The sequence below is a fragment of the Macrosteles quadrilineatus genome, unplaced genomic scaffold (genome assembly GCF_028750875.1).
Source record: "Macrosteles quadrilineatus isolate MER2022 unplaced genomic scaffold, UCM_ALF_1.0 Scaffold_8__2_contigs__length_117827958, whole genome shotgun sequence".
NCBI lineage: Eukaryota > Metazoa > Arthropoda > Insecta > Hemiptera > Cicadellidae > Macrosteles > Macrosteles quadrilineatus.
The window spans coordinates 5,589,294-5,601,490 of record NW_026542601.1 but is presented as its reverse complement, the minus strand read 5'-3'; the positions used below and the strand labels follow the sequence as shown (position 1 = coordinate 5,601,490).

The window sequence follows — 12,197 nt, the reverse complement described above, 5'->3', positions numbered from 1 at the left end:
CACATGATGACCTATACAAGTACCAAAGCTTACTCAGATGTATATTCAGACACATAGATAATATATTTCTGAGTTTGGGTAAATATTGGAATAATTTGTTTTACATTATTGAGCTTTTTAGGGACTTATGTTATAGGTAAAAAATATAAACGTATAAACTATCACCTATTATAACCTTACATTCAGATGAAGTAGTCTTACTTGTATTAGAAAACTACATCGAGCTTTGTGCTGATAGAACCTAAGTTTCTCTAAACCATTTTTGTATTTTTTCCACACTTACCCTCTAACACCAGACACTTAGGCAGAGCCAATTTGTTCAAAGTAGTATTTAAACGTTATTTATCAAAATTAATTTGTAATACAGTATTTTGAAAGTGAGTTTTTGTGTAATATTTACCTACAGAGAATTAATAAATATGCTATTTATATTGTTTAAACATGATTAGCTTGACAATTAAATAAGTTCCAAAGAATGTTAAAGTAAAATCTTACAAGAAACCTCTTAATTAGAAACAAAAGTTTTGTCTCTTCTCTGAGACCTCATCATGATTAATTATTAATCACTGTGATGCCATTTCTCGTCTAATTGTGACAAGTTGTGACTCATGGTGTAATAGTGTGATAATTGTACGAGGCTAGGGGTCACTGCTTGAGTGGTTGATTGTTGTTCAATGAGGTCGGCCTTTCATTCATTTTATAGCATGTGATTACCCACAGGCCCAATTCTGATCTTATCACTCTATTGATCAGGTATTTGACCTTTGGAGAAATTCTTGAATAAAGTGTTTTTTTTTTAATCAAGAAAATAATAAAATATATTTTTGTTGTTTCTTGCACACCATTAATTGTATTGTAGTTTTAGTGGATAAATGATTCTATAGAAGTATTAAAACAAAGCAGAGCCACCCTCATTAGCAAGTGATCTTGATAACAAGTGTAATTTTTCAATACCCATGACCTTGTATTTTACCCCCTAATCAAATGTTATTGCAAACCTCGATAAGAAGTCTACTTCGATAACAATAACAAGACTAATTTAACAAAATATTTTAGTGAAATCTTGACAGGCAAATGGAAATTTGCTTAGTCTGCAGGTTGTCTGCGGGTGGGGGATGAATTAAATTCTCATGGATATATGTTTACCATTGATAATACCAGCTCCACACTACAGAAATCAAATGACATTTTTTAGTTCTTGTGGTACGGTATTTTTTATATATTTTTTGTACTGAATGGCACCAAAGTAGGATTGACTGTAATGATACAAAATTAAATTGTCAGCGAGGTAGAAAAGTACTCTTCCATGAATCTTAAATCTTTCCATATTTTTTAGTTTATTTCTACTGCTATTTACTTAATAAAAGATGTTATTTGGGGGTTATGAAATTTTAGTCCTATGTAAAATGGCTCGTTTTTTTAGTACGTTACAAGTTTTTTTTATAAATTTGTGTTCAGTTGAAGTGAGAAGTATTTATGTCCAGTGTTGGATGGGTGTCAAAAATATACTGCCCATAAGCCTATACACTGATTGAATATATTTTCCGTAGGCAAACACTGTTTATTTAAATATATGACACATAGGCCTATGGGTTTAAATTTATAGTTCTTTGAATTTGTCTTTGGTTTACTCTAATAAATTGAAACATAGGCTAATTAATTAGCCTACCAATTACTTCACTATAACATATAGTGTAGACCTACAAGTTTTAAAATAACACAAACAGTGGTGTTATAGCAGTTTTTGCAGTGAACTGTGCACCTGGCCCAGAATAGTATAGGGCCCCCAGCCCCAAACTACACGAGCAGACTTGTTTATGTTAATTGAGATGTGAAATTGCCCAAATTAGCGTTTTTAATTTTTGACAAACTTTCTGAGGTTATTTTATGCTGTCTGCTAACGTGTCGAAACTTACATATTTAATATCTTGAAATACTACAGAAATAATTCAGACATACTCACCAGAATATTATTTTTACCAACAAATATTGTTTGCATTATAGTGTATTTTAGGCAAGGATTTGATATTATCCAAATATAAATATGTCAAACACTTGATAATGTTGTTAAACAAATAAAAACCACTTTTTACAAGTATTTTCGTAAATAAGAAGGCCTTATTTTATATTATAGTTCATGAAACGGCATTCTAAATAAATGAAACAGATTCTTTCTTCTTCATATTGTTTGGGTTTGGTCCTTAGCTGGTTAACCATTCCATTATTTGAAGTGCTCATGTGCTATCTGCTATATATGCTATGTCTTTAAACAACGAATGGTGACCATGTCAAAGTGGCGTACTTTGCCAGATTATGGCGGTCATGTTGTATATTCATTCTTAGGCCTACGGTAACATTTTTATTACACACCTAAAATTAGTTTTATTTTTTTGTACATTATTGTTTTGTAAGTACGGACAGATACTACTTTATTCACAATTAATTTTGTTATGACAGCTTTTATTAAACTTTTTTCTTTTGTGCAAAACCAGCGCTGGAATGGCGTTCCGGTGCAATCCGGCACCATGACACCCCCGATATTAAAATAGTTTGAGTAGGCTTACATTACAATATGAATTTAATCGTTTGGAAACATTAAAAGAAAGAAGTTCTGTTTTTCTGTTGGGTAATTATCTTTTTGTTAGTTCAATTTGTTAATCTCGTTTGCTTACTGATAAGAGTCTTTCAAGTTTTGTGTCATCACTAGATAACTAATTATGTAACATTAGATTGAACTACTTCCTCTTCCAAGCATTCATTTTTTACACAGTAACATGGATTTTATTCTCTGCCCGTGGTTCGCTACGGGGTGAGAATACAGAAGTGAATAATTCGGTTTTTAAAATCTACTATAAGAAGCAGTTACTACACACTTACCAGGAAACATATAGGCAAAGCTCAATCCTACTTATTGATTATTTAAATGCAGATTTCTTAATGTATTACCAATACTTATATAATGTATTGCATTTAAAATATATGCAAAAGTCTAATTCATTGACCATATGGCACCAAGAAACAAATATTCATGTAAACAAATTTCAAATAGCAGAAGAAAGCATAACCGCTGGGTTAGTAAATTTCTTGTGTAAATAAAGATTAATTGTCTATTGTCTAGGCGTCTTCATAAGAAATCTATTATTGGGAATTCGGTGGCCTGTGGGACAAAGTTACACTTACACAGCGAGGACTTTTATTACAGGAATTGGTGAATGGTCTACACAAAAATTACTTAATTTTGACAAGTTGTTTGTAAAAATCTGTTCATTATTAACGGAGGAGTAGTGTTTCGTAGAAATCGCCTTCAAATATTGTATAAGGACTAGTGCACCTGTTGCTCAAATTCGAGCAATTGCTATGTATTACAGCTGCGTTATTTTAAAACGAATAACAGTCATAATTTCCGATGACTTAAAAGAGCCGACTCAAAGATAATGTCACTCCACTCCAGTTATCGAAACTGAAAATGACCTCACTCTGAAAACAAACGCTCTTGTGTGCATCATATGTTTACTATGAAGAGCTGTAATTAATACAAATTATTCGTCTGTTTAAGTAAACAAAATCTTTTCTTCATAAGAAATAAATTGAGATTTTTATGGCCTGTGGGGCAAAGCCCGAGGACTTTTATTACAGGAATTGGTGAAGGGGGGTTTCTACAAAAAACTACTTAATTTTGACACATCGTTTGTAAAAATCCGTCCAATATTAACGGAGGAATAGTGTTTTGTAGAAATCGCCTTCACATATTATAAGAATAAGTCTTCTAACTACTCAATTTATTTACACTTATACTGTAAACTTTTCTAAACAGTCAATGTCTAGAAAAGATGTTGGTTTTGTTAATGAAATAATTGTTGGCCACTTCCTTTTGCTACATAAAAAAAACCTGGATACTCATTTAAAAACAATTTCTTATATAATCATTTATCTTTTTTTTATATAAAACAATAATTGTGCTTATGATTTACTAAACAGTTCATGTTATTTGGTTTTACAGGTAGTTACTAGTTAAATAGCCTTTATAAAATTTAGAACATGTTGCTTATTTTTTGCAAAACATTACCTTATGACAAATAAGGTACAAGAATAGAATAAAACATAAGGGTACAGATATAGTGTTATTATCATTTGACATTTAAGGAGATTTTATAAAAAAGAAATGATTTTTTACTCATTAGATTAATTATACATATAATTATTTTGATTATGTAGAAGGTAAAATTAAACATCTGGACTCTTATCTTAACTGTGAAATAGTAATATTTATTGACTTTTTATCATTGTATTTATTTCTAACGAACATTTACAACAGGTGCCCCAAGCGTTCAAGTGGTGAGACCGGCAGTTCGTAGGTCATTAATGGGTATGTGAGAGTAATTATCGGGTTGTAACGTAAATGGTAAATGGTTGCGGTTGCTAGTCACTAGAAAGCATTGTAGATATTCATCACAAATAGAGATCACTGAATCTAATTGGGATTAATCTTTGGTGTCCCTTTTGGCTGAATAGGCTATTGATTTAACAAACTTAATGGTAACGGTTAGTAATTTTAAATGAGTAATTGTCATTAACCACCACAAATGTAAAAATATTAAACTGTAGGGTTTGATTTAAATTGTTAAACTTAAAGTAAAGATTGTGTGTGTAACAAGTCAGGAAATGGTATTCTTACAAAATTGTTATTAGCTCGATATGGTTTTATTAGAAGCACTTGATTTTTGTGGTTCTGGTGTGTCATTTTGTGAGGTTGATGTTACTGACAAGCCTTAATGAACTAACCAAACTAATAACATTAAAACACACCTGTCACATTTATAAATTAAATATAAATAAACTTGGTTTGGATTGTAACAATGTCTTATCCCTGGTATTTGTCAATAAAGGTTACAATCCCTTAAAAGTATATTTACTCATAAAAAAACATTCCTATTACTTTATGTTTGAAAATGTCCGTCCTGCTAGTAGAAAAACCATTTTGTCCTACTATCATAATTTTTTTATCTGCCACTTCTGTAGCTATTTTTAGGAACATTATTGAATTTATTTATTTTTCTGCTCCTCAACTTTTTACAGATTTATAATGTTTATATCGAATGTACACAGTACACATGTACAGTATATGCAATAGATGCAAGAATCAACACTGTTCTAAACAATCGCTGAGTTAGTTTTGTCAATTTTCAGTCACTAGAATAGAGTAATAAGAACAATAGCTTATGCCGTACGTGTAATTTTAGCACTAGACCTTGGTATGTCAAGTCTTTGAGCCTTACTCGTCATCGTGCATAATTTCATAGTCGTTACTGTAGAAAACTCACGCCATTGTAAACGTTGCATGGCAATTATGGAAATTGTTTAAGAGAATTGCTACTAAATAAATTACACCTGTTCACTCACATACACTTTTGGCAATCTTTGCTTTTATTTGATTCTGTTAGTTATACACTTATAAATTTATTGTAGTTCTCATTTTATTATTGTAGCTTAAATAGTAGAAGAAAAACTGTTTGTAATTTACATACTACATTTTTTTATTAGTGAGAGTATGAAGACATTTCATATTGTTATTATTATTTTTGTAATACTGTGCACATTAACCCTTTGAGGCCGAAATGCTAAATTTATGTATATACTAATTAAAAATTTGGTGGTGACTCTTAGCCCTTTTTTGATAATATAATTTGTTCCCATTGTTGCGTGAGGCACTAGATCTGAGTGATGCACGGTTGCACAATAACTGAAATATCTTAGTTGATTATCACTTTTTATTAACAATCTGGGCACCGTTGAATTCGTCAAAGATTTTTTGGAAAAAATATACAGGGTGAGTTTTAATTGTCCCCCCCCCCAACTTTTTTCTACATTTTTTCAAATATCAATCCCAGACCACTTCCAAACATTGTTGGGTAGTAAGTACTTCATTTTGACAAGGTAGTCATTTCCGGCCGCCATCTTGGATCCGCCATATTGGATGCACAATTTTTTTTTCAAATGTAAAGGTGGGGTTGTGACCCATCATTTCGAACTAAATTTTTACCCTGATTACAATGCCACAAACCGTTTTTAAAAATCTTGATTCATTCTAAAGTTGTGAGGGCTTTTTAAAACTTTATTTTTAGCCCATTTTAACATTATGCATTTACAAACTAAGACCATAATCTCAAAATAGTGCTAGATAAAGGGGGGGGGGGACAATTAAAACTCACCCTGTATACAAAATAATATAGCCTATTATTGTAAAATTACTGGTTTTTAGATACAAATTTAAAATGACTGTCATTTTGAATCAATAAACAGTAGAAAGCTGATGCTTTGTGTGCAGATATGTCCTATTTGTCTTCATATATGTACAATGTTTGAAGTAAATTGAAGGTATAATTTTTCTTAAATTTTTGCGAGTTACACTTCAGTTTAACAATTAGAAGAAATTATCAGATTGGTTGAGCTTTTATCGGTAATTGTCCTTAGCCAACAAGACATTAGAATGAGGACAAGATTATTTGTGACTCACTTGAAATAAGCGCTCAAGTAGACCTAATATGAGCTAACTTAAAACTTTTGGGTTGATTTTTCAGTACTTCATTCAGGTATTGATATCTCGTTGAACCTTATCCCATAACTCATGTAATCAGCTGCATTATTTGGGTGTTTCTGTTTTATAATATGTTCCAAGTGCACTGCAGTATATTAACTCTTCACAAACACATATTTTAAGTGGAAAGAAAAAAGAACCAAATTTAGCAGTTCCAATGAAATTGTCCTTGTGTACTTTTAAATTCAGCAAGAAAAGTGATAACTGATAAATTCATTTTTGCTTCCACCTGTTATCATTAACCTTGAGTCTTATCAGACTAGGTCACACCATTGTCACGTGTGCGCTCTTTGGCAAACTAAACTACACAAAGAATGTCTAAATTAGCAGCTACCATGAGTAAGATACAATAAAAAAAAAATAAAAAAACTGCTTAAATTCATCATCCACAGTGAAAGCTAACTTGTCACTCCAAACTGTTCAATATAGCCTCTGTAATGTATGGTAAAAAAAAGTTACTCAATTTTTTGTGTGGAATTTGAAAAGGGGGGGGGGTTAAGAGTAGAAAAAATTGTAGTTATTTTTTGTTAAAAAGTAGTGCCCATTGAGGAGGTGTAGTCTAGCGAGGTTGTCATTCCTTAAAGGTCTTGTCACAATTCACCTTTACAAAAGATAAAAAACCTCATCTCAGATACAAAAATTAGTTTCAGATTACGTCATAACATCAAAACTACCGTCTGTTTACTCAGTTGATAAACATCTGTGAAATTCCTCAACAGTTTCAATAGCCTTTAAATTAGACGAACAATTTTTTTTATCATACATTGGAGTTCTGATTGTTCAAATTGATTTGGGCCAGACCCATTCCAGATCAAAGAATATTACAGTAAGCAAAATCATAACATTTTGTAACCAAATACATTGTACATTATTATTATTATTTTGTGATTTTGCAAACTGATTCAGGATTCAGAGTTTTAAGCACAGTTTATTTTCCAATAATCCCTTTTATGCTAACACTTACAGACTTAATCTTCAGGGTCCAACCTTGTCACACAACAAAACTTATAAATAAAAGCTTCGGTCTCGTTACATATAGCCATCTTCGAAGCAGTTAACTGGAAAATGTGTCTTGCGTTGCGCTCCTACACTGTACAGGGTTATTCTAAATGATGGACCCATTTTTAATGCTTTATAATTTTTATACTATTACACTTACTGCTATAAAATACACATCAAACGAAAAAGCAACTCAAAGAGTTTATGCCTTCCAAAGACACATCATTTAACAATATCGATCCAACAGAACTGTACAATTGCACACAAGTTAAAAAGTAATCTCCAACTTTTTTACCACTAGAAATTTGGAGGTTACTTGACGTTTTTGCAAATAACATTTTTGAAAATAACTTTTAAATGGTGAGGAAATCAACCAAAGTGGAAGGTATTATTCCGAAAGAGAATAAAATTTCCTACAATCTACTGTTATGCATTTTTTGAAAATACTCAAGAAAGGTACCAAAAATTGCCTCAAAATGAAAAAAAAAAATTGAAAATCCCCGTCTTCAATTGTAGACAATAAACATAGCAAACATTAAATTTCGCACTTTTTTATTTTAAGCCAAATTTAGGCTACATTTATTGAGTAGGCCTATTTTCAAGATATGCGTAATAGTAGATTGTAGGAAATTTTATTATCTGTCGGAATATTACCTTCCACTTTGGTAGATTTCCTCACCATTTAAAAGTTTTTTGCAAAAACGTCAAGTAACCTCCAAATTTCTAGTGGTAAAAAAGTTGGAGATTACTTTTTAACTTGTGTGCAATTGTACAGTTCTGTTGGATCGATATTGTTAAATGATGTGTCTTTGGAAGGCATAAACTCTTTTAGTTGCTTTTTCGTTTGATGTGTATTTTATAGCGGTAAGTTTAATAGTATGAAAATTATAAAGCATTAAGAATGGGTCCATCATTAAGAATAACTCTGTACAATAATATAGAACATTAGCGCTAAACACTGAGACAAAGGATAGGATAGGCAGGCTTATCTTTAGAAATGTAGGCATCCCACTTCACTACAGTAATACAGAAGAAAAAAAAACACTAAATATTTCGAGGTCACTGGCCCCTTTCTCAACATTAGATCATCACATACATTAGACACAACATGAGAGTCACTTTAGATACTTCCATTCCAGAATGTTGAGAAAGGGGCCAGTGACCTCAAAATATTCAGTGTTTTTGTTTTGTTTTCTTCTGTGTTACTTTAGTGAAGTGGGATGCCCACATTTCTAAAGTTAAGCCTGCTTATCCTTTGTCTCCTTAATTCTCAGGCAATAATGCCTTTCGATTCAATCTTTACACGCTGAATTATAGATTTTAGTTATAAGTCTTGCTCTGTGAGAAGATTGAACCCTAAAGACCAAGTTTCTAGTGTTAGTGACTGTGGAAGCTACAGTTACTATCTCTTTGTAACTGTGTTTATTTTCATTTTTCCTCTTACACTAATCTCTCGCCTTTTTTAACAGATTTTGAATGGAGGTATTTCTGGCAGTGGACAGATTTCTGGTCGTACGTGGAGTGTGTACTCAGTGTAACACTCATGTTTTCACTGACAACATTCGTCTTACGGGATTCAAAGTTTTACATCGAGGCGCTCGGTTTTGCCGCTCTGTTCACGGAGGCCATGCTCGCTGTGCCGCAATTGGTGCAGAACTTCCGCAACAAGTCCACTGAAGGCATGAGGTAACTCAATCAAGTCACTTTATTTTCAAAAATAAAACACGTTACTCTAGCAAAACTAGATAAAACACTTAAAAATATAATACAATCCTACCTTGAATCAATATTTAATTTTAGCGAATTTCCCTATAGGGAAGTAGCTATTACCGTAGGTCTCATGGTAAGACTTAGGCCCGGGACCGATTTACTTTTTCATTTTGATGTCCCCAGAGGCCAAAAACACCATTCGTTCAAATTTTTATATATGTATATATATATATATATATATATATATAGATTTATAAATATATATATGTGTCCGTGAACACGATAACTTGAGTAATTTTTATCCGATTTTGATGAAATTTGGTTTGAAGGTGTAAGGCGGGATAAACTTGAATGAGTTCGCGATCCAGCATGATCGGACCATGGGAACAGGGTTTTATGGGGTAAAAATAGGTTTTTCTCACTTTTGACCCTCAAAACACAAAATTTCCCAATTTTTACCTAAACCTTCTTAAAGAGCTTAAAAAAACAAACAATTCAGTATATCAAAGTGTTTTTGTACGGTTATTGGTTACGGAGAAAACTAAAAAAATTGTAAATTTAAAATTCCCATGTTATTCTTATGGAGAATATTGTAAAATGTTGTAGTTTGCTTGTTTATGGATATCTTTTTATCAAACTTGGCAAATATATTCATTTTCTACTAAGCAATAATTATTTTACTTAAAACACACACTTTTTTAGTTTCCTTGTGGCAGCAAACCTAGGTACTCGTTAAACCTAATGTTATTTAAATAGATCGATTGAAAATCAATTCAGCCAAATGGAAATTCGCTTAGACGGCAGGTTTGCTGCGGCGGGGGTATTTTTAAATTGTATTATCCCTTTAAACCCCCTGGATTGAATTGATTGAAGTAATTTTTTAATTTACTTCATCATATATTTTGAATTTTTCTAATTTAATTGAAGTATTTTTATAGTTTTTCCTATCATCTTCAAACAATATTTAAAGCAGGTTTTTGGTGGGATACACAGTTGGGATGGGTTGAAATTAGCTAAATGCCTGATTAGTCACTCATCCCATCAAGCTCTACCACAGACCTGTTGCCTACAAGCCATTACACCTAGACTGCTCAACCAAAAGCTCAAACATAGTATAGTAGTTATAAACTTTACCCCCAGGCTGTAGCACATGCCGTACAGTCATTTGTATAGTTGTAAGTGGAAGTTTGATTGTGTTACTCTTATGGTGTTCAAGAGAAGAAACTGTTGTTTGCACCTCAAATCCATCGGTCAGATCTAGGTCTGGACAAATTAAGTGGTCGATCTTAGGCTGTTAAAGTTTGAATCATGTTTCGCTGGATTGTTTTTGCTTTTTATTGACATAGGGTCACAACTGGGTGTAATCCAACCTAAATATGAGTAAAAAATTCAAATAGAATGGAGTGTGATGCCTTGTGTACTTTTGTTACTGATCAAGACCTGACTACGATCCATTGACCAGAATCGTATATTTATATTCCAATGCTCAAGGAGAGTTCGGTCCAATTTTGAACATCAAAATATTTCTTTTCCTAGGATTGAACTGGCATCCTTTTATTGGGCAAGCACTACAACCACCAGTTTATATTTGTGGGTAAAAGAAACTACAAGTTATAATATCACAAACAATCTTATAATTTCCAACATCAAATAGTTGTGAGTTTAATTGACCAGCGCGTGGTTGTTTCAGCGTCCTAATGGTGGTCATGTGGCTGTTTGGAGACTGTTTCAAGACAACATACTTCATTCTGCGTGACGCTCCTGCGCAGTTCTGGCTCTGCGGCTCGCTGCAGATCGTCATCGACATCTTCATCCTAGGACAAGTCTACTGGTACCGCAATAACATTAGTTTGCACATTAGTAGAGCTGACTGACCCGAGGCAGATAGTGAGACTAACTCGGACACTAACTCTTCCCTCGCTGTCTCTGTGAGCGTCTATACCTTTGAAAGCACTTGTGAGACTTATTGCTAAAGGGTATCCAGGCAAAACCATTGACTCTTGGATACAAGTAGACATCCCATGTGTAGCCAATAGTAGAATGCGCTATTCACAGTGCTACATCAAATGTATGCTATCACCTATATTTTAAAGGAAGTCACAAATTAAGAATTTTTTTAAAAGAATTAGAGTTTAGGCTTACCTGAGAAAATTTTAGTAGGCCTACAGGAGCAAAAGATGCACAGTAAAAAGTCACAAACATATATTTGTATTTGTTTTGCTGAACAAAATTTTCTGGGTACATTTTTATAGGTATTAAACATTTCTTGAAACTGCTCTGTTTCTAAACGACTAGATAATGTTGGGTAGTTACATTGGGCGAGGACAGTTGGTGGCGTTCTATACGCTCGTGTAGTCAATGCTCTCGCGTTCAATCCGCTGCTGATTGTCGGCTTCATGTAGTCCTAAACATTTTTTGGCGCACTATCGGCGGCGTTTAATTCGCTCGTGTAGTCCTGACTTAATGTAGGACTGGTACGGAGAGTTCTACAAGAGAAGTCTTCTTCAATAATTTGTTCTCAAGTTTCTATGCAAATTACACTTTGTAGAAGTCTTATAATATAAATAAATATCAATGTCATGTTTTGTGACTTTACACTGTGTATCTATTAGCCCCTGGATTCTTAATTTTCTTAGTTAAAATAGCTAATCTCTTTCCTAAAATAATTCCTGTTTCCTCCCTAAATTTTTGCCTCTATAATAGTTGATTTGAAATAGGAGATTGCCAAATTTTACAATAAGTACTTTCAGTTTGGCTGAGTTTAGTAGTGGTTTTATTTAACATGAATCAGTAATTGACATAGTATACCCCTTGGGTAGGTCAATTCAACTGTTTTTTTATTTTTAAATAGGCTACATGTTTAACGTGAGAATCGGATGTCTACTTGTATCAA

At 32.7% G+C, this 12,197-nt stretch overlaps 1 protein-coding gene across 7 annotated transcripts in view; it reads left to right on the top strand.

The window, feature by feature from the left end:
* The window catches only part of LOC128999481 (solute carrier family 66 member 2-like), a 31,096-nt gene that overhangs the window by 3,922 nt on the left and 14,977 nt on the right, over positions 1-12,197 (top strand). For 6 of the 7 annotated variants that reach the window (XM_054426028.1, XM_054426027.1, XM_054426029.1 and 3 more), the window contains exons 4-6: positions 4,316-4,366; positions 9,064-9,280; positions 10,995-11,135. In XM_054426028.1, the coding sequence (XP_054282003.1) occupies positions 4,316-4,366; positions 9,064-9,280; positions 10,995-11,135 (409 nt within the window). The remainder of the gene's footprint in view (positions 1-4,315; positions 4,367-9,063; positions 9,281-10,994; positions 11,136-12,197) is intronic. The other variant, XM_054426033.1, reaches the window with a different exon arrangement.